Here is a 23,951-nt window from a genome sequence, read left to right as displayed (position 1 = left end):
ATGTGACCCTGGACCTCCAAACCAGTCATAAGGGTAAATTATACAAAATATAAGATTTATAAAGCAGAATAAATAGGCTTTCCATTGATGTATGGTTTGTTAGGTTATGGCAATATTTGGTTGAGATACAACTATTTAAAAATCTGGGAAATACTGAGAAAATCACTTTTAAAGTTGTCCAAATTAAGTTCTTAGCAATGCATATTACTAATCAGAAATTAAGTTTTGATATATTTACGATAGGATATTTACAAAATATCATGGAACATGATCTTAATTTAATATCCTAATGATTTTTGGTATAAAAGAAAAATCTATAATTTTGACCCTTACAATGTATTTTGGCTATTGCTACAAATATACTTGTGCTACTTAAGACTGGTTTTGTGGTCCAAGGTCACAAATACCATCAATTTATCACTGGCAAAATCCTCATTATTAATACATAATGTGAATATTACAGATAGTGCTGGACAGTGTGAGGCTGAGAGTGCAAGTCAGATTCTAGACACTATCTAAAACGCTAAAGATTATTTCTATTATCACTAAATAAACCGTGACAGGGTAATCACGTCCCTGACGTAAAACATAATGACCCACTGGCTGTACATTATCTCACTTTTAACACGACTGCTTACCAAATACACAAGTAAATGGACATGAAATATTGATTTGAGCTGAAATGATTATATTATGTGAGTGTAAAGAGACCGCAGAGCATCTAGGATCAATGAATTCAACCAATCAATTTGATTAAGTTCGGTAGTTTTTTTTAGAGTGCTTAAAACAGAAATCTGAAGTTTAGCATTTTATTAAAGCATTTCTTCTGTTAACACTTTTTGTACATTACTTTTCATTTAGATGTCATAGATTTTTAATGAATTTTTAAGAATTCTCTTCTGCTCACCAGACCTGTATTTATTCGATCAAAAATACAGCAAAAGCAGTGAAATATTTCTACTGTTTTAAATAACTGCTTCGATTTGAATACATTTTAAAATGAAATGTATTCCTGTGATCAAATCTAAATTTTCAGCATCATTACTCCAGTCTTCAGCATCACATGATCCTTCAGAAATCATACTAATATGCAGAAGCTTTTATTTTAATTATTATCAATATTTAGAACAGTTGAATACATCTTTTACGGATTCTTTGATAAATAGAAAGATCCAAAAATCAGCATTTATCTGAAATAAAAAGCTTTTACCATTCAAAAGCTTGGAGTCAGCATAATATTTGTTTGTTTGAGAAAGAAATTATAGAAATGAATACTTTTATTTAGCAAGGATGCTTTCAGTTGATCAAAAGTGATGATAAAAAAATTTAGGATGTTACAAAAGATTTCTATTTTAGATAAATGTTGTTCTTCTGAACTCTCTATTCGTCATAGAAACCTGAGAAAATTCTACTCGGCTGTTTTCAACATAATAAAAATACATCAGAACATTAGAATGATTTCTGAATGATCATGTGACTGGAGTAATGCTAAAAATCAGCTTTGAAATCACAGGAATATGTTACATTTACAAATATATTCAAATAGAAAAGTTATTTTTAATATTAAATTATTTATCAAATAAATACAGGCTTGGTGAGCAGAAGAGACAAATTTTACTGTTCGAATTTTAGTTTCTGGCTTTGTATAATGAAGGGGAACTTGTAAAATTGTATACAGCTTCACACAGAAACCTTTCTGCAAACATAAGCGATTTATTCACACTTAAATGGTTAACATGCATGTTGTTTGTTTTTACTTTGAAAATTAGTATTTTAATGTTTCACTGTAACTGAATCACTGTAACGCAGATTTAGCTCTTTTTTTTAAGAAATAGGAATAATATTATATGCCTACATTTTATAGCCTATACAATAAAATATATCTTAATATAAGTTTAATTTTTTCTGCCATACTCATATGGTAAACGAGGCAGTTAAAATCCATGTTTTACCATGGCATGTTTACCAGGACGACATTCACAACGTGGAACAAGTAAATACGTTTTTCATGCCGTGGACACCATATAATTTAATGTCCATGTTTTCCTTAGAAGCCAGTGTTTTCTAACACAAGCAAAAGTGTACGCATGCTCATCACCACGCTGTCTCGGTCCGTAATTCCAGTCCACATTTCCCCTGTGCTCTATCTGCCTCTCTGGCAGGTCTTGTTTACTGGCGCAAAGACAAGAAAGGGGATCCTTGGAGAGAGGGGATATGTCACTGCAATAGCTACAACCAGCGTGGGGACAAAAAAAAAAACATTTTTCTTGCATTTTAATTCTCCGTGAGAGAGAGTTAAAGACGAGTACGTGGGGTTTGCGGAATCCGCTTCACTTCGTTATATTGATCTGTGAAGCAAGGCAACTGCTCGACGTAGAAAGACTGCTGCATGTGAAGCATTTGAACTAGAAGTGGGAAATCTCAGCGGTTGCAGTGTTTTCAGCAAACGCCCCCAGAACTGATACGATACTGACAGCTCGCAGGCTCTCCGTGAGGAATATACGTTATACGGAGAAACTACCGCGTGTACCACGCGTAAACGCACTACGGCGAAAGCTCGCTGTCAGCAGGAACCTGGGAAAAAGTACTGAAATCTGCCCGTTACGAATTCTGGAAATCTTAAACGTTTCCTAATAGCACTATCTGCGGTTTATAAGTTTGTAACGTTACACTGCTTATTACAACTATAAGATCGCCCCATCTCAAAGATAAATCGAAACGCGGCAACAAAAAAGTCTAGTGCAGACGCTCAATTGATTATTTCGGCCTGCGCTCTGTGTGCGCAGCCATTCCTCTCCGTGCTTCGCCAGTTTTTTCCTTGTAGCAATCTGCGCAAGTGCTGGATAAATATATGCAATCGATCGGATATGATTCGTCCGCTCATTGTAAATGATGCAGTCCGCCTGCTTTAAACATGTGGATTGTTTCACAGTGAATGAAAGTCGCAGCACACGCTGTCATTAGCTTAGCGCTTGAGCGTGTGTTCGTATCAGCATCAGTCAGTGCGAGCGGATTGAACACGTTGAACTTTCCTCTCCGCCCATTTTTTTCTGAGGGGGGGTGACAGAGGGCTTTTTTCTTTTCTTTTTTAATTTTTTATCCTCCAAAACAACACTGGACTATTAAAACAGATCGTTACCCACCACCAAGACGCATTCGGAGGGGATTTTTGGACAGATTTTCGGTTTCCCCGGGGTCAAAATGCGGCTGCGGACTTTGATTGTTTTGGTTGCGTCTGTCTACACTCTTTGCAACTGTCAACAAACAAATGGAGAAAGTAAGTGTAACGTTAACTTAACGGCTTTGTTTTGTTTTTCACATTGATAGGGATTTAGCATTATAGGAGTCTTGTCTGTTTAAATGTACAAACGGTATCGACCGCTCTGAAAGGGAAAAGGGGATCGTAGCTCTTGACCACTGTGACACATTTGGTAAAGCAGAGCCAGACAGAAGGACATTGCAGGGCAAGGGGCGAATAAATCAAATTTTGGGTCGTTTTGATTCGGATTAATCGTCTTAAACTGGCTTTAATGGTGCGATCGATTATATGGAGTGTGTGCCTTCACCCTAAAGCCAGATTATCGATCGTTTGAGGACGGTATTGATCTATTTGTAGCTCGAACTGCTAGGCTCGGAAATGGTTTTCGAGTTCAGCCAGGCCCATGTTTCATGCAGCCATTTGCAGCGTTCACAGAGTTGCAAGAGGATTTTAAACCCTAATCAGATCAGTCCAGACCTATAGGGATGTGTTTTTATTTATTGTTCAAAGAAGTCATGAAACCTCACTGGAGGTCTGTGATCCCATCTTTATGAGTTTGGAAAGCGCACTTGTACTGGAGCTCGCAAATGTCCTTTTAAAATCAGCACAATAAAACTATTGTAGATTGATATCACCAAGCCACAAATTTTATTAGCAAACTACTCAGAAATATTAAGTAAACACTGAGGCAGCCAATGCGGAACATCTGATCAATAAGTCTTTATTTATCAGTCACTTATTTTATGTCAACTCAAGGCGGTGCACTTTGGGGACTCGTTGTATGAATAGAAAATGTTGAATTTAATGCTGGATATTAGATTACTGTAGTATGCCTGATTATTACTATTTATGCAAAGTTTATTCTCAGTGTATTTAAATGCTTACACTACCAGCCAAAAGTTACTTTGAATGTTTTTAACGAAGTCTCTTCTGCACATTAAGTTTGCATTTATTTGATCTAAAGTACAGCAAAAACGCTAACATTTTGAACTATTTTTACTATTCAAAATAAATTCTTTCTATTTGAATGTGTTTTAAAATGTAATTTATTCCTGTGATTTCAAAGCTGAATTTTTAACATCATTACTCCAGTCACATGCTGCTTCAGAAATCATTCTAATATTCTGATTTGATGCTCAAAAACATTTATTATTAATGTTATGTTGAAAACAGCTGAGTGGAATTTTTTCAGTCTTTGATAAATAGAGAGTTAGGAAGAACAGCATTTATCTAAAAAAGAAACTTTTGTAACATAAATGTCTTCATCACTTTTGATCAATTTAAAGCATCCTTGCTAAAGTTACAAAAGCTTTTCATTTCAGATAAAAGCTGATCTTTGAATCCTTCTATTCATCAACGAATTCTGAAAAATGTACTCAACTGTTTTAAATATTGATAATAATAATAAAAAATGTTTCTTGAACAGCGAATCAGCATATTAGAATGATTTCTGAAGAATCTTATGACACTAAAGACTGGACTAATGATGCTAAATAAATTACATTTGACAATATATTGAAATAGAAAGCAGTTATTTTAAATAGTACAAATATTTTGGATCTAATAAACGCAGGCTTGGTGAGCAGAAGAGACTTAATAGATATATAAAGACTACAAGTCTTACTGTTCAAAAACTTTTGACCTGTTGTGTAGTTATTACTTTTGTAGTAATACTTTAAAGAATGACTTAACACATGCACTGGTAATTGGTTTTAATGAGGCAGTAGTCATTTAAATTGTGTAATTAGGTACCACTTGTTGTTTTTTAGTGCTCTTGGAAGACTTCCTGCAACAGCTAAATAAATATAAGCATGCTTTTGACACACTTGGCTGTGTTGAGCTCCAAACAAAACATTGGCTTATCTTCAGCTCGCCCAACAAATGAGTTTTAACATCTTTTTTGGAAAGTTAAAAAACGCAGTAGTATTTCTGGCTTTAAGGTGTTGGGAGAAAACCAAAAAATCTAATGAAATGCTTCAAGTTGCACACTATCATAAGTAGAGTTTTAGATAATTTCGGGTCTTATTTGTTGATTTGTGAGCTGTGTTAAACCCCAAGCACATTTTTTCTTATCTTGTTGCTCTGCAGATTTCTAAATATAGCTTTGGTTTGGATGAAATTTATGCATTCAAAGTTCTGCCAGTTTCCATTTTGGGACTCTCTTCCATGTGTCTGACGGTTAGGCTACTGTATGTCAGAGCAGTCCGTGTAAAAACTCAAGCAACTTTTAGGTTAAGACCGGCATATGTTTAGGAAAGTTGTAAATGCACAGACTCTATGTCTGTAATAATCTGGTGTGGCTTTAATCAGCCTTTTAATTCTAGTACACTGTAGGCCTCATTCAGAACAGAGACTATTTATACAGAAATGTATTTCTGTTTGTTATTCGAAATGTTGCTTGGCTTACCTGCAATAAAATCTGCAAGATATGCTTGGCTCATTCCCAGGTAATATGAAAAGAACATATTTGAAGTGTGTTGCGTCTTTGTGTCTTGCACAGCATAGTTTTCAGCCGCAGATAAGTTAACACCTGCGGGTGTATCAATGCCACCTTTTTATTAAAACTAAGAATAAAAGATTGAGTAATATCGTGAAACCAGTTTGTACGAGATATTAAGGGCAGATTGAACATAAACAAGTTGTGTAATTGCTAAGTTGGCCCCCTTCTTGTTCCTCTCAGGCTTGTAGTGAACCACTGTAGGGAAGAGTGGAACTATTTTAGGGCCTCAGTTCAGCCTCGTCAGGACTGGAAATCTCATCTTGGAACGTTTATCAATGCAAAGTTCAGCATTTGTCTTGCAGTGCATGGGGTTGAAAAGTCTGCGACTGCTATATTGTAGTGTTTTTTTTTATTTAATACATTTTCTCCATTACCAATTAAAATCCCAGTGCAACGGTTTGAGTGAACAATTAACAAGGAATGTTTTAGTGTTTAGTTTGCCGCCCTTTTGTTGTAATGACAGCAGCAAACAAACTGTGTGAATTCCCTAAGTAAAACCTGATGATCATGTTTTCAAGCTTCATCTGAGAATGATCCAAACAGCTTCTTGTTCTTAAATGGAAACAAGATCATCTGACCTTTTGTACAAAGGACTTGACTTGGTAAATCTCGCAGATTTCCTTGTTTGATTATTGACTTTGAAATAATGCAGAAGTTTCTTTCATTCAGATTGTCAATATGTTTCTAAATACACTACCAGTCAAGATTTTGAATGTTTTTTTTAAAGAAGTCTCTTCTGCTCACCAAGCCTGCATTTATTTGACCCAAAGTACAGCAGAAACAGTACAATGTGTTTTCTATTTTAATAAATTTTAAAATGTAATTTATTCCTGTGATCAAATCTAAATTTTCAGTGCCACATGATCTTTCAAAAATCATTCTAATATGCTAATATGCTGATTTGTTGTTCAAGAAACATCAATATCAATATTTAAAACAGTTGATTATTCAGTACATTTTCTTTCAGGATTCTTTGATGAATAGAAATATCCAAAGATCAGCATTTATCTGAGAAATAAAAAGCTTTTGTAACATTATACCATTCAAAAGCTTGGAGTCAGTGTAATTGGAGGGGAAAGCAATGATAGAAATTAATACTTTTATTTAGCAAGCATCCTTTAAATTGATCAAAAGTGATGATAATGACATTTTATAATGTTAGAAAAGATTACAGATAAATGCTGTTCTTCTGAACTTTCTGTTCATCAAAGAAACCTGAAAAAATCCTACTCAGCTGTTTTCAGCATAATAATAATAAAAGGTATTTTGAGCAGCAAATCAGAATGATTTCTGAAGGATCATGTGACTGGGGTAATGATGCTAAAAGTTCAGCTTTGAAACCACAGGATTAGATTAAAACATTCAAATAGAAAACATCTGTTTTAAATAGTAAAAATAATTCAATATTTTACTGTTTTTGCAGTGCTGTTTTTTTAAAGAGACTTCTTTTAAAAGCAATAAAAATCTCAGTGTTCAAAAACTTTTGACTGGTAGTGTATAAAAGTTTGCAATATGGTCTTAGATTTTGCACCCCTCTAACTGTATAATATTAATAGCAAACCATCGTTATTAGTTTACACATTTAAAAATGTGAATGTAGTGTATAAGTTTACTCGTAATTGACAAAACCAGTTTGTTAAGTCATAGTCATCCTTCCAGTGAGTCAGTCAGACTGTACGTTTTTATTTGGCCAATCTAATAGTACAGCTGTCACTCTTAACATTCTTCTGTCAGTCGTGTGTCTTTACAGACACGGACAGCACATGACAACATAATTTACACCTCTGCAAACTAGACTCCAAAACCGTTGACTGAATCACCTGCTTGGTTACATTGCTAATATTCAAACAAGTCATATGTACTTTCGTAATTATACGTTCAACCTTGTTGAAGTTGTTAGAAATCATTTGAAATGTATTTGCCACACCCTGTAGCCACGTCACTCCACGATGTTGCAACTCATTGTGCTTCCTGATTGTACACATTGTTCGTTTCTATTATGATCCCCCCTTGTGATCACCTCATTCAAACCGACAATTATAAGCCTCCCCTTAAAGGGATAGTTCGAGCATTTAAGACATGAAGTTGTATGCAATCCTTATCAGCACTATAGTGTATACACACTGACCCACACTGCGTTCACCTCCCTGGTCAGAGTTCTGGCCGCTGGAAGTTTTTCAAGAAAGTAGTCACGGTTAGTTTCCGGGGCCTCAAAACTGTGCGTTTTTACGTGAAAAAAATATATGCATTTCAAAGCTTGATTAATTTACATCACAAAAAACACTCCTGACAAAAATCATACCTCAGTTTTAATCGGCACTATATTCTTCCCGTTTCCATCAATCCGCGCTGCTGTCAGTTCGCACGTACGTTCCGATCAGCTGTTGATAGCGCGACTCGCTGACAACATGTCTGACTACGAAACTTCTGATGATGAAACCAATTTTAGCACAATGTCAGACGGAACAGACGATATATATACTTTATATTAGACCTCGTTTCACGTGATTTCCACAGGAGTCTAAACATCAGATTGTTTACTGTACAGTTTAGACATGGGATCTCCAGTCCTCGTGAGCTACTGTCTTGGTTTTAGTTTTTCTCTGATGCAACACACCTGACTCAAATCAGTGGGTAATTAGCAGGCTTGTACAGAATGTCTCATTTGAGAAAGGTGTCCTGTCATAGGAAAACATCGAGCTGCAGGAATCGTATGCGACATAAAGTTAGTAAATAGAGCTTACCCGTGGTACTGGTACAGCAGAACTCTTTAAAATCCGTTTTTTGATTTTTCCTCCTTGGTTGGGGATGTAATCATCTTCGCTGAAGTGAGCACTGCACACACGAAAATCCTTGATACTGGATATTTTAGCTCCCGCAGAGTAGCCGATGGCAACCAGCCAAAGCTGTCTCATAACTATATCAGAAACAGGAAAACGATGGAATCTGAACGGCGATCCCTGCACATTCTTGTGGTCACAACCTGGGAATTTACAAGTTCGCACCATTGTTAATTTTCTACTTTTTACGTCGTTGTCATTCGAGTGTGTAATGGAACAGCTGATCGGAACGTGCGAACTGACAGCAGCGCGGATTGATGGAAACGGAAAGAAAATAGTGCCCATTAAAACTGAGGTATGATTTTTGTCAGGAGTGTTTTTTGTGTTGTAAATTAATCAAGCTTTGAAACACATATATTTTTTTCACGTAAAAACGCACAGTTTTGAGGCCCCGGAAACTAACCGTGACTACTTTCTTGAAAAACTTCCAGCGGCCAGAACTCTGACCAGGGAGGTGAACGCAGTGTGGGTCAGTGTGTATACACTATAGTGCTGATAAGGATTGAATACAACTTCATGTCTTAAATGCTCGAACTATCCCTTTAAGAGCCTGCTATTTGTTCTGTTTTTCAAGTTCGTCATAGCTGTTCAGGTGGTTTCATTGTTCATACTGCACTTTCAAGGTTTTATTTTGACGAAAACGACAGTAGAACTTTTTTTTTTTTTTGACTGAAAACTTGTAGTGAAATGCTGTAAACATTTGTTGCGGAAATAAACATAACTGGTGAATGTTGCTCAAACGCTCATTAAACTCACAGCACATGCTATAAACAAGTTTACTGTATTAACTGTGAACAAAGCCGTTCTGAGGCGCGGAAAACACTGGTTCACAAGTAAATCGCCTAAATGAAGTGCATGCTTTGCTTTAAAACATGCACCGAAAACTAGATAAACATATTGTGCTTTCAGTTTTAGTTCATTTGACACATACTGTGCCAAAGCACAATGGCCCAGAACACATTAAAGACTTTTTATGTTAGAATAAGAAGTTTAAATATATTTTAAAAACTACACTTTTTGCACAGAAGACCTATTGTTTCATAACATCTTGTGACCACGATGATATCGAGACCATGATAATGATGATACCGTCACATCCCTATTAATGCTTAAGAATCTGTTACTGGTTCAGCTATTTATATTGTTATAAAATTAAGACATGCTTGTTTTAATTTTAATTTATTGAAGCACATTTTTGTCCAAAAAAACTTTTTTAATGCTAAAAGTTTATATCAAATCCCAGCTCCATGTGATTTCACATGCAGTTCGTTTCTCACAGGTTTTAAAATAGATTCAGCCAGTTGCAGACTCAAATCAGAACTTATTCTGCTCATGCAAATTCTTGTGCTTCAGCTGTTAGAGCCCACTTTTTTCTAATTTCATGTATGAGAGCAGGGACTCTAGCGGTGGAAACCCGCCCAGTAATATTGTTCTTTTCACCCAGTTTGAGGACGCCACAGCAGCTGTCGTGCAGATGCATCTTTAGATCATCCCGTGTTTAGACTCTCTTCTTCGCTCACTGTATTGGTTGCCCAATCATTCTGTATGCTAAATTTATTTCCTGTAACCTTTGTCTTTGACGTTGTCTTTTCTCACAGGGTGAGGGGGTTGGTAGTGTCACTCTGGTGGTACATTTATGCCACCAATGTGTTTACATAAATTGTCAAATAGGCTGTTATTGTTGAATGTATATTCATGTTTTAGTTGCCATATTGGTTAATTACAATTCGGTTTAATGGGTAAAACCCAAGAAGCTGAGGAGTACAAACCAGCGAAACCTCAAAGAGGAAGTGGGACAAGAGGTGTAGAAACACGCCTCTTTTTAAGACTTCTGCTTTTATATGGTCATACTTACAGTTCCTTCCTGTGTCCTGGTTGACATGTTTGCCATTGTTTTCTTGTTTCTGAGGAAAGTGAGTACTGTGTGTGGTTTGGCCGTTTGCCGCGTGTTGTTTTCATTCAAGAACATTTGCATTATAAATCTTTTGGCGCAAGATTTATTTTGATCTCCTAATGGAGACTGCAAAGGCAAACACACTTATGCAGATTGGATGCAGATTTCAATCAATATGTCAGGTCGAAATATACTATTCAGGTCTGTAACAAAGCTGGAGGGAAAGTCAGAGAATTCAGCATTGCCATAAATCACTTCCTCAATTACATGCCTTTTCTTTTTAAGACATTTTCTTTTCTTCTTAAAACATTTGAAACCTGTAGTTTACTTTAAAGTTAGCTTGTTGTGAAGTTATGATTTTTTGATCTTTTACAAATAAAAATAAAAGCTTTTTACTTTTTTAATGCTTTTTTATGTTAACACAAGTAAAATAGCATTCTGCATAAAAATACACTTTTCAAAAACTTGCCTTGTCAATCGTAAATAACTGAAATAAATTTAAATACATTTTTAAAAAATTATTCTTTCCATTGATTAGTGCTGAAACCCTATTAGGATTGTTAGAGAGGGCCAAGGATCAGCAATTTCCACAGCAGACCAAACTGTAAGTCGTAGAGACTTGAAGGGATGGTAGTACTCACACTGTCTACAACGTCACCCAGGCTCGCCCCAATCGGCCTGATGGTACGCACAGTCTTGGTCCAAAGTGCCACAAGTAGGGCTGGGCGATTTGGCCAAAAATCAAAATCTCGATTAATTGAACATTTTAACCCGATTACGATTAATGAACGATTATTTTATTCATTAATAAAATTATATTTAATTATATTTAAATAATATTTATTTTTTTGCCCTCATAGTTCACTGACAACTTTTGTACAGTAAATATGCGCACATATTACAAGTGAGAGATTTTTGAATGAAGGGTGCACACACTATCTACTATCTATGATTATTTATTGAACATCAGTGTTGAACAACTGAAATTAAAGCATACATTGCTTAAAATGAAAAGTCACATTTTTCTTAAAGGTCCCATATCGTCAAAATCAAAATTTCCTGGCTTTTTTCATGATAACTAAGGTCTAGGGGCTATCTAACTACCATATGAGTTTCAAAACAGTCAATCCACAGTAAACTGCACACAGCCTGCTTAAAGTAGCTGTTCATTTTCACGAGCAGCTGTGACTTCCGTAACGATGTGACGTCCGATCGACTCAAGTCACCGCCTTCAGTCACAAACCAACGTCCCACCCTCCTTTTGTCAAACCCCCAGACAACAACGCATCCATTCCATTGAGCAACAACAACAGGAAAACAAGTGGAGAAAACCCTGTTCAGTCGATAGATGTCAAGCTACGATCATTACACAGGCTTCAGAACAACGTTAATATAAGAGACCAGCGGCACGTCAACTTCAGCCTCTTTCACACAGCGATTCCGGTAAATACACGGATAATGTGTCCCACGATTTGTTCCGGAATTGTTTAATTTGGTTCATTCACAGTTGTTTTCCGGGATCTGTGCGTGCTTTACACACAAACCATAAAGACATGTGACGTTTGGATGTGAGATGTAATGCGACGCGTACGTTTCACTAAACTGAAACTAACCTGAACAAACTGTGCTTCAGCGCTGATAGTGAGGAGCTGACTGCCTGATGATCGCTGCTTCATTCCACTTTGCACGTAACGTTATTTTTCGTTGTGAAGAGTCGCTTGATAACGTGCATCATTACTACAACACTGCCTTTAGGTTCTGGCTTTGGTTCACACAGTTCCCGTAATTTTCCAGAATCAGCGCGCATTGTGAAAGGGGCTTTACTAAAGCAACAGTTATGTAGCCTACTGCATTCGGTGTTTGTAAAAGAAAAAACATTAATGATCATTCTAAAATATCCTGTTGAGTATCAGCTCTCTCTATTGCTCTGAGCTCGCTTACGCTTACAGCATACATGACCGTAGTTACCTGTGATTGGCCTGGTTGTGCGTCACTCAGAAAACAACAGGCCAATCAGAAGAGAGGCTCATGAATATTAATTAGATGGGCCAAAATCGACCTGTTTTTGACAGAGCTCCTAAAAAAGGAGCTGTAAAAATATATTGAGATGGATTTTGGCACTTATACCGCAAATATATATTCTTAAGGACATCAACAAATAAAATAAACCTCCAGAAATGTGTACGATATGGGACCTTTAAATTAGTGAAAATAAATAACTTGCACTTTTGGAAACAAATTATTTATAAAATAATAATAAATATTAAAAGTAGAAAATAAACAGTATCTCTTCTAAATAAAATTACTCTTGTATATCCTGTAAATACTTTTTACTGTATAAATACTGTTTAAGCTCTCCATCGACACGTCGGCGGAATAACGCAACATAACGGAGCGGGGTCATGTGACTCCACACGCAGTAGTGTTTTTAAAGGGGAAGTAATTGAAATAATTGACCTGGAAAAATTTGATCGATTATAGGTTCTGAATGTCGATTTCGATTACTTTTCGATTAATCGCCCAGCCCTAGCCACAAGTGTCTATAAGGATCTTTGTGTGGCTCAAAAAAACATGATATTAGACAAGGAGGCCTAACGGAAGCCAGTCGTAGCGAAATTTGATGTCGGCCTGGTTGATTCACGGCCCTAAAGGTCTGTGAAAGAAATGTGAAAGAAATCAGCCACTGAGGGGTGAAATCACATTTTTCAAGGGCGTAAACGATTGTATATTGCATGGTTTTTCACACATACACATGATATTTATATCATACGATAGACCTCTTTGTTCCAAACAACTTAGCCTCTAGAACCCCTGCTGTCAATCAAACTGTTAGTTCAATGATTGTGAAGATGTCAAAAAACTACTTTAGCAAACTCCTCCTAGGTTTTTCGCCTAGAAAAAAAAATAATTCTCTTAACTTTCTAGGTCAATAATTATCAAAATAAAGTTGAAATGTACCCTTTGGGAAGCTATAATATCTATAAAGCCTATAAAGCTTAAATGAAAACTCAAAACTTCACGAAACCTGGTGAGCACATGCAACAGGTGATTCTAAACAAGTTTTAGGGAGATCCGACCACAGCTGGTGCTATAACAGTCATAAAAAAATAAAAAAACATATTTCTGTGGTGAATGACCTGGATTTGCCAAAAATCCTTTTTTTTTTTAATCATTGATTTGGGTCGTTACAGACGTGATAAATATGTAATGTATTTTAACATATATGCTTAAATGCCTTAAAGAGTGCTTGAGTACCAGTAATAATAATAACAATTTAATTAATTTACGTAGCAATTTTTGCAAATTCTTTTCATGTTTGCGTTCTTCCACAAAAAAAAAAAAAAAGAAATCAATTAAATGGAACTAGCTGTCTCTTAACTTAATGCATGATGTTTATAGTTTAAGTTTGGCTTGAGCGTCATTTAGAGATTCATTGCATAAATTGAATGACTATAGTCAGCCAGGACAGATCTCGTCTCACTGTGTCACTTTTTCCTTTCATGTGCTTCAACGATACTCTTTTCAAGTGCCCGGCACCCCATTTGTACATAGTGTATTAGGAGCATGGTGCTAAAAATAAGTGTAAGTGTAGATGTATTGCACATTGTGTGTGTGTCTGACAGAGAGAGAGAGCGCGAGGACGCACATGTCAGTAGGGTTATACTACGTGTTTCAGCTTCCTCGTGCTCCAAAACTTCCGGACTGCCACATTTATGAATCCCTGTGCTGGGGCCACTGCTATAACTAATGTAAACAAGTAGCAAGGTATTTTTGACCTTTCCAATGCCTCATGCTGTGACTGCCCAGTGTTTGAAAGATCTCAGTTATGCATGGGCTGACCGCTCATCAGAGTTCATGTATGCGTGTAATTCGTGTAAACCATCGTGAAATCTTTGAAGTCATGAGCAGCAGGGGCTGTTTTTCATTTGAAGGGGATTGGGGCACTAACAAGATGCAATAGTCTTTAATTAGACAGGTAGCATCCCGGTAATATTATTGTTTCTGTCCATTTTTACAGTGTCTTTTGAAGAAATTAAATATTTCATAATGTCATAATTGATTTTACTCTGACCTCTTATAATAATAAAAAATTATAGTTGATTAAAAATGCATTTAGTGATTAAAACCTTTTTAGTTGATAAAGTTGTCTGAAACATTGAAATAACATCTATTAGAATTTTTATCCAAAATCAGTTTGTCCTGCTGCATGAATTACAATTACATACACAACAACAAATACAAAACATCTGTAATATTTATGGCCCTATGAAATATTTTTTTTTCTTTGTTTTAATTTTTCTAGACTCTATTTCAATGGTTAAATAAAATCGTATTAATCATAAAGCATGTCTAATTAATTGAGATCATGAAACTTACACAATTTAACAGCAAGTGATTAAAACTTTAACAAAAATGACATTTTTAAGGCCCTATGAAATTAATTTTTTTCCCCAAATTCCGCTTTTTTCCACTTAAATTTTTATTGGTTACAGTGAATTTTATTATTTAAAAGGCATGTCTAACTAATTGAAATCATGAAACTTCACAATTGAACAGCAATCACTTAAAGGTTTACCAAAAATTACATTTTTAAGACAATATGAAATCAATTTTATTTTTCCCAAATTCTGTTAATTTTTTTCCCTCCAAATTATTTTTTTCCTTTTTAATTTTTCTGGATTCAGTTTTTTTTTTTTTTCATCTTAATTTTTCTAGACTTTTAATGGTTAAATTTAATTGTATTAATTAAAATGCATAACTAATTAATTGATATAATGAAACTTCCATTTTAATGATTTCATTAAATTTTAGTAATCAGAAACATCTCTCAATTATTGATTTGAACTAATTTATTATTATTTTATATATTTGTATTAATTAATTTTTTTTTTGAAATGTTGTGTTGGGTGTTTACATTTTTCTGGTAAATAATTTTTCTTGTAGACATTCCTTAAAAATATTTTAATAATAATGTTAGTAGTAGTATCATTACATTAAGTAATATCTTTCTGTCACAATTTGTTTTCAAACTTTTATTTTAACTTCTAGCTGTTAAGACTTTTGAGTTTCTGTTTATTAGTCCAGAATTTAGAACATTTTGTGACATTTCGCGTTTTCTGCATCACGGAAATCATAGGGCCCTATATATTAAACATAAATAAATAAAAAAACAAGTTGTCTAAAAAGCTACCTCCTCCCATTATAATTAAGCAGTACATTCTGAAATGCTTTTATGCTGATATGGCATAAAATAAAAAATAAATAAATCCATCCATATATCTATACATCCATTATTTTATCCATTTGTTTACAGGCATTGTCTTATTGGCGAAGCAATTGTAGTTCACTTGGGAAGCGTCTCTCCAGCTAAAACACTAGTAAAGCAGCACTGGAATGTGAAAATCTTCAGGAAGAGCTTTTATTATCTTCATTAACCATGTCACGTCATATGGAAGGCATCGGCTCAAAGGGAGAAAATTGAACAGTGCGACAGAAAAATTTATATAGTTCTAATCAGTTTTTATGGCTCTGTATATGATCTCCTTTATAGGTTTCTATAGGATACATTTCCGCATTTTGTTTTTGTTTGTTTATGCTTGTTACAGAATAAAATCCTGTTAAATTGAAGGTCATCATCTGTAAGCAATTTTTTTTACTGTACCAATTAACATTTTGCTGTCTTTTTTTGTCGTTGCAGTTTGCTCAAGTAAAGACATCAGAAATAACGTGACCAACCTGCGGGTGCTGGAGAACTGCACCATAATCGAAGGCCATTTAAAAATCCTGCTCATGTTCACGACCAAACCAGAGGATTTCCGTGGCCTGAGTTACCCCAAGCTGACCGTAGTGACAGACTACTTGCTCCTGTTTCGCGTTTATGGCCTGGAAAGCCTCAGCGACCTATTTCCCAACCTTACAGTGGTGCGCGGCAATAATCTCTTCTTCAACTATGCACTCGTGCTGTTCGAGATGCTGCAGCTGAAAGAGATCGGCCTTCACAGCCTGATGAACATCACTCGTGGAGCCGTGCGTGTGGAGAAGAACCCCGACCTCTGCTACCTCTCCACCCTCGACTGGTCCATGATCCTTGACTCGGTGGAGGACAACTACATCGTGGCCAACAAGAACGATCGAGAGTGCGGAGACGTCTGCCCCGGCACGGTTCAAGGCAAAACCACATGCCCCCTCACCACCATCAATGGGGACTTCAGTGAGCGCTGCTGGAACCAGAAGCATTGCCAGAGAAGTATGTAACCTAAAGTACTTCTTTATTTTAGTTTTGCGCTTTTAAAGCGTATGTATTTAGACCCTCGAGAGGAATCCCAGTCGTCCTGCCTCCCCCTCGTCATCAGATAATCGTTTCGAATCTCCGTTTTCACTGGCGCATTAGGGTAATAATATTTATATTACCATAGAGTCTTGAGATGTTTTGAGAACTGAGCGGAAAGTTGTCAGGGCTCTGTGTGTGTGTGTGTGTGTGTGTGTGTGTGTGTCAGGCTGTGTTGGCAGTACATTCACTGGTTTCTTTCAGCAATAGAGACGGCCAACAGCAACCATGCTGGAAGCAACAAGTCAGGTGATCAGCTGCAGTTAAGTAAGCCAAGTTTCTGTGTCAAAGCATGAACCATGTTCCAGATTATGACGCAACTGCCCTGTTTGTGCAGTAGTTCGGGTTGTGGGTGGTGCTTTGAGTAGGTGTTTGTGTGTGTGTTTTTTTACCTGACAGGATCCGTTGAACTGCCTAGTCGCACATTATGAGTTGGTCTGCAACCGATGAAGCTGTCTGCAACAATTTGTTCCGTCAATTAGATTCGCCAAAGAGTTGAGTTTTAAACATACGGAAGAACTTTGCATATTGGTGCAAAGCCCTTGAGCTCTTACAATTACGCAACACATGGCACACATCATGTAACTGTTCTTTGAACCAGCTGTATGGTGTCATGTGTGTCTTGCAGGCATGATCATGTTCTGTTTGGTAATGGCCTTTCTGTGGGCTGCGTTTTAAAAAGAAAAGACGTTTTTCTTTAGCTGTGTTCGCTAAGGCAGGTGTGTGCAATTAGATTTCAGGCAAAAATGCCTTTGTTTTAAGTTGGAGAAGGGCCTGAGTCTCTAGTGACCAAAATAAATACATAGAGGTGGGCTCTTTTGATTCGTGCCAGTACCCTAGCAACCATCCAAACAATATAGCAACATGCTAAAACCATTCCAGTGTCAATATGTAACTCTAGGATTGCTATTAATATACAGAGCAAAGACACTGCAAATGAAAACTTTTATTTAGCAGGGATGCATTATTAGTTTAATTTGAGATGTTACAAAAGATTTCTATTTCAAGTAAATATAGTTTTTTACAATTTTAGATGTTCAAGTGCATAGCACTGCTGAAACCCTATTGTAATTGTTAGAATGGAAACTGATCATGCAGACCAAACCATAAGTCGTAGAGACTTAAAACTTGGAGGGATGGTAGTATTCACACCGCCAACAACGTCACCAAGGCTCACCCCAATCGGCCTGACGGGGGCGCTACAGAACCTACTTTTGCGAACTAGTCCTAGGTTTTTTGCCCGATCGGAAACCAAACAGGTGTAGAAAGTTTCTCTGGAGAGCGGATATCAATAATTATCAAAATAATCTAACTTTCGACTCACTGTCGCAGAGCTGACGCAAAAACGTTTGAAAGGGGCAGGGCCTCTTTTAGTTAAATGTCTATAACTCCTGAACAGATTGAGATATCTGCGCCCAAACTCTTGTATAAGAGCTCAATCTGAGGCCGCAGGATAAAAATCCGCAGAGTTTGGCCACTTGGTGGTTCTGTAATCATAAAAATGGCTATACCTACGCAAACCATTTGTCCTATAAACATGAAAATCTTGGTCCAGAGTGCTGCAAGTGTCTATAAGGACATTTACATATCTCAAAAACACATGGCCGCCATTGGACGATGATGTTTGAGTACCTATTAGACATTAGGTTAACAGTGGCCGATCGGAACGAAACTTGGAGGGCCTGTTTGACTCATAGCCCAAAAGGTCTGTGAGAAATTGGAGGGATGGTAGCATTCACACCGCCAAAAACGTCACCAAGGCTCACCCCAATCGGCCTGAAATAAAATACTGTAACTTCTTTTTTTACTTTGCAATTTAATGGTTACTTTTTCTTAAATGTACCTCAACAAATGTGCATGATGTTATTGTTTACACGGCCGTCAAGGATACGCAGAGCAAATGTGGACAGCCACGCCATCATTTTTAAAAGTATCCATTTTGGTCCGTTTACACTGAAACGCAACACCGGGTTTTCAAACTAAAACGTCTGCAGCGTTTTGGAAAGTCTCCGTTTTCAAGGGTCGAAAATGTGGGAGTAGTGTAAATGACAGACGTAACCGTAGCAAAAGTTATGCGTTTTTAAAACGAAAACGCACCAGTGTAAATGTATCCTAAGGATCTCCTTAATTTTATGAAGCTAAGAGAATACTTTTTGCGTTGTGAATACTCTTTAGATACAAAAAGAATGCAAGAATGCTACTGTAAACAGAAGTTTGCCAGGCTTGCCCCGCCTCTATGGTCTGCGTGTAAAAGTTTAAATTCTGTTACCTTGATACACCGTCTTAAACGTGCCATTCGTGTGCGAGACACTGCAAAATATGCGAGCGCAACAGTCATACACATCCGTATAACGCCAACTACACGTGGTAGAAAGTATTAAAAGTATTTAAAAAACTAAATAACCGACATGGGAAAATTATGTTGTTTGGAGGTTTTCGAATTTCAATTTCGATTATTTTTTCGATTAATCGCCCAGTTCTAGTGCTTACTACGTTTCTGAGCCTTGAACCTGTCAGTTGTGTTGCTGTCTATCCAGGGTCAGAAAGCTTTTGGTTTTTCATAAAAAAAAATCTTTATGTTCCGAAAATGAACAAAGGTCTTACAAATTTGGAACAACATAAGGGTGAGTAATTAATGACTAAATTTCGATTTTTGGGTCAACTAAACTAGTCAACTTTTAAATGACCAAGCAGCTGATTTTCGAAATGCTACTTTATCTGTTTATGTGGAGTTGATAAAATCCTTGTTCGGGTCACTTTGACTCGTGTCTGGTGATTTGCAGTTGTACAGCAGGCGAGTTTTTGGCCGAAGGCAAAGATTAAAAAAGCATTATCTAATGATAGAATCAGTCCCGGCCTGCTGCTTGGTCTGTGGTGAAGGACTGTGGTTAGGGTATCGCTTAGAGTGTGCAGCAACTTATAAAACCACAGAGCACTAAAGAGCAAAGAGATATACTGTAAGATGAATGTTGTTTTCAAACAGTTTTGATTTGTGAATGTTGCACAGACCTCATAGTGTTTGTTGTGTGGACCGCAGGAATTACGCTCTCAGTTTATAATGGATTACGAAGGTAGTGAACCGTAAAGTCTCTTTTTGGATGATGTTGTGTAAAGTGAGTATATTTTGTGCAGCTTTGTGAGAGGTTTTCTGCCATTTGGCACTTGACCTCGAGAGCTAATTCTGGCAGTAAGTCTTGTCTTCTTTTCATCATCCATGTTGTGGCAATGCCTTTAGATGTTGTATTTAGGCCCTGTTCTGTGGCTTGACATACTGTATTTCAAAACTTTTTACAATATTTTTTCTTTTCATGACCACATGTTGCAATATTAAAACAAAAAAAAGCTACACTGAAGACTAAGATTATTAAAGTGCTTAAACATCAGTATCTACAATATACATTTTCCCCTTTTACATATGCATTTTAACCTAAAATACTCCTCAGTGTCCTAGCGACAGAATGCCAGATAAAAACCGGGGCACTTGACATCTGCCATGGTTGATCCAATCACAGGTGGTCGCTGAGACACATTACGGTTTACACTTGGCATTGACATGCATCTTGTGATCAGATTTTGTTGAGAGGAGAGCTTTTGAATTCATGGCTGCATACATCACTTACTATATCAGTTTGTTGCCACATAAAAAGATAGAAAGGTGACACACCATGAATTGTATTAATAGTAATAGTAAAAGGGTATTTTAGGCAGTTTAATAACAATAAACTTTTTAACAATTAACTTTTTTTCTCAATTCAGCAGTAATCTGCCAAGTGTCTGGAAGATTTACAACCATTTAAGTGGGGATTTAAATTTTTAGTCTATGCTTAAAAAGTGGTTAACAAGTAATAAATGGATTGAAACTACTGCATAATTTTGTTCTAGAAAATCCTCTAAAAAATAAATAATAAATGAATTAAAAAAAGGAAACTACCAGTTTTTGAACAAAAAAAGAAGACTCTTCTGCTCACCAAGTCTGCTTTTATTTATAAGTACACCAAAAACTGAAATATTTTTTTTAATATTTTTATTATTTAAAATTAACCGTTTACTATTTGAATATAGTTTAAAATGTAATTTATTCCTGTTATTTTAAAGCTGAATTTTTAGCTTCATTACACTAGTCACATGGTCCTCCAGAAATCATTCTGCTGCTAACAAAAAATTATTATTATTATTATTATTATTATTATGTTAAAAACAGCTGAGTGGGATTTTTTTTTTTTTTTTTGAAGTTTCTTTAATGAATAGAATGTTCAGATGAACAGCATTTTTCTGAAATAGAAATCTTTTGTAACTTTATAAATGTCTTTATCATCATTTTTGATCAATTTAAAGACTTTAAAGAATTTAAAACAGTAAAAATCTTCTGACTGGTAGTGTACATTAAATTATATATTTAAAAATGAACTAAAAAAAAAAAAACAATATCAGACTACAGCATAGTACATTTATTTCTTTCTCACCAGGGTTGAGGTAGGGCTGGACAAAAGGACCTAAAATCAAAATTGTGATTAATTGAACATTTTACTTTTAGTTAATGAACAGTTATTTATTTATGTCTGACCTCATAGTTCAATAAAGGTTTTTACCATTAAAGGTGGGATTTTTTTTCTAATGAGAGAGTGCATTTCTTATTTTTGTGATTTAAAACTAATTGAAGGAAACAAACTGTTTATGGTTATTTGTTGAATATTTCAAACAACTGAAATTGAAACTAAAGCTCACAGCACTTGCCCCGCCTCCTGTGTCTTCTGATTGGTCTACTGTTTTGAAACTGACATTGATGAGCCACACTGCATGTAAAAGTTTAAAGTCCTATCTTGATTTCTCCTATTTTAAGGTGTCCTTGTTACATGCTACATTAAATTACTATTATAATAACAATAAATTATGCATAACTACATGCAAGTAGCCTAAAGCCAAACCCTAATCCTAACCCTAACCATATAGTAGAAACATGTACTTATTTAATATTACTCTATGACCGTAAAGACATTTGAAATGTTACAGAAGATTTCTATTTTGCATAATGTTCTTTCGAATTTTCTATCCACCAAAGCAATCCTGAAATAAATGTATTCCTGTCTCCACAAAATCATGATGTGATCGGAAAGTAATTTTTCTTGTAAACTGCAACTGTTGCTTGTTGGCAAGTGAATTTGTTTTTTGGAATGCGTTTCTGTATTTAAAGTGCTTGAGGGCTTCTACGCAACGTATCAATTTGATGAGCGCCATAACAGAGCGTTAATCCCTGTGGGATTAAACTGTTAGCGAGGTGAGTTTTCCTCGATCATTACAGAGAATCTTAAGCATACTTTGTCTCTCTCTCTCTAGCATTGCTCATTAGCTAAGGTCCCTCTGTCCCATATGCCTCTTTGCATAATATTGAATCACATTAAGAGCTTTTATCTTACACACACACACACACACACACACACACACACACACACACACACACACGTCTGTCTAGCTGCTGGATTTCAACAGGGATCCAAGCATGTCCAACGCCCTCAATCCTCATCCACATGGAGGGAGTTGCAGAGTTGCATTGCTTAATTCTGTCTGTAGGTGATCAACAGCGAGTGGTCGTCTGCAGCCACGCACCCTTTCTTCTGTCTGATCCAGAAAAAAGTTACTGAGGACAGCCAGATCCACAGGCCTCTTGCACAGCTGCCTCTACAAGAGAAAGAGGCAAAGAGATAGCGAGAAAAAAGAGTCTGTGGTAACTGCACAGGGACGTGCTGCCAAAGTCTCTTTTGCAGATTTCCGCGGTTTTGTTGGCAGCTGTACAAAAGCGGTTTTGTTTCATATTTGGAATAGTTTTGGAAGCGTTGGCACTGGTTTTTCCTGAGCAGCTTTGCTCACTGAGCATATTTTGTCTGTTGGAAGCAGTGAGACTGATTTAAACTATCGCCGTTGAAGAATTAATAAAGTCTGACAGTAGTTCAGGCCCTTTTTTGGTGTTTCAAAATGCTTACTTATACTAACCAACCGCACCGAGTTAAATAACTGAGCATCATCTTGCACGATGACAGCGTTGGGTCTGAATTCAGTGTGCCTGCCAGGTGCCTTGTGAGGAATTGAGGCATTAAATAGGCAAATAAAAGGGTAAACGGCAGCCATTGAAGAACGATGATATACTTGAATGCTTTTCTAAAGGCGCTCGTGTAATCGCCTACCGTGCAAATGAGGAGAACATCGGTGATTTGGGAACAGTTTCTGCCTGTCCTTCACACCTGAAAAGTTCGCTGTCAGTGTAAAGTCCATGTTTTGTGTTAGATCTGTTAGGGGAGGGATGAGGCTTCTGTTCAGGCTGTCAGCCAGTGCTGAATGAGGCTGGGCTTCCCCCGGCGCTGACTATTTTATACACATTAAAAAATTATCTTCGTTATCTGTCCTCAGAGGGGATTAGAAACACAGCTGGGATGGAGAAACAGTATATCGACTGAGAAAATAGAACCGCTACATGTAGCTAAATGTTTAAGTTTGTGGCTTAACGTCCTCCCTGGTGACAGATTGCATTTGGCTTAAAGAATTGGCTTGTATTTGATTAGCTAATACAGTGTTTTTCTCTTTTTTTTTGTTTAATTGTTTGAATAATGAGCTTTGTGTATAGACATTTGTATCCGATTTGCTCAAGGCTCAGTCTGGGTCATATATATATTTTGTCTGACTACTTGTTCACCCACGGCAATGTTAAGGAAACTACTTTGAAACTGTAGCTTCCTAAGCATCAAGCTACACATAAATTAAAGCCGTTAAACGACTGTCCACCCTTTTAAAAAGCTACTAATAAAGCGACTAGCTCAAAATAGCTCACTAGATGCTATTTAAGGGACTGTTAGTTTAGAAAACAAAGTCATTATAGTACACCACCATTGGAGGTGGTAAGATTGTAAGAAAATGTTTGTGACCCTGGACCACAAAACCAGTCATAAGGGTCAGTTATTTTATACTTATGGTTTGTTAGGATAGGACAATATTTGGCAGACATACAACTATTTGAAAATCTGCAATCTTAGGGTGCGAAAAATTTTAAATATTGAGAAAATTGCTTTTAAAGTTGTCCAAATGAAGTTCTTAGCAATGAATATTACTGATCAGAAATTAAGTTTTGATATTTATGTTAA

At 36.3% G+C, this 23,951-nt stretch overlaps 1 protein-coding gene across 1 annotated transcript in view; it reads left to right on the top strand.

Annotated features, from left to right (window-relative positions):
* The first annotated feature begins 2,190 nt into the window (after nucleotides 1-2,190).
* Nucleotides 2,191-23,951, top strand: part of insra (insulin receptor a) — a 77,974-nt gene continuing 56,213 nt past the window's right edge. The window contains exons 1-2 of the mRNA XM_073849798.1: nucleotides 2,191-3,277; nucleotides 16,192-16,740. Coding sequence (XP_073705899.1) covers nucleotides 3,202-3,277; nucleotides 16,192-16,740 — 625 coding nt within the window. The 5' untranslated portion in view covers nucleotides 2,191-3,201. The remainder of the gene's footprint in view (nucleotides 3,278-16,191; nucleotides 16,741-23,951) is intronic.

The sequence above is a fragment of the Garra rufa genome, chromosome 10 (genome assembly GCF_049309525.1).
Source record: "Garra rufa chromosome 10, GarRuf1.0, whole genome shotgun sequence".
Taxonomy (NCBI): Eukaryota; Metazoa; Chordata; class Actinopteri; order Cypriniformes; family Cyprinidae; genus Garra; species Garra rufa.
Note: the sequence above shows the minus strand (reverse complement) of the source record. Positions and strands in the feature narration are given on the sequence as shown.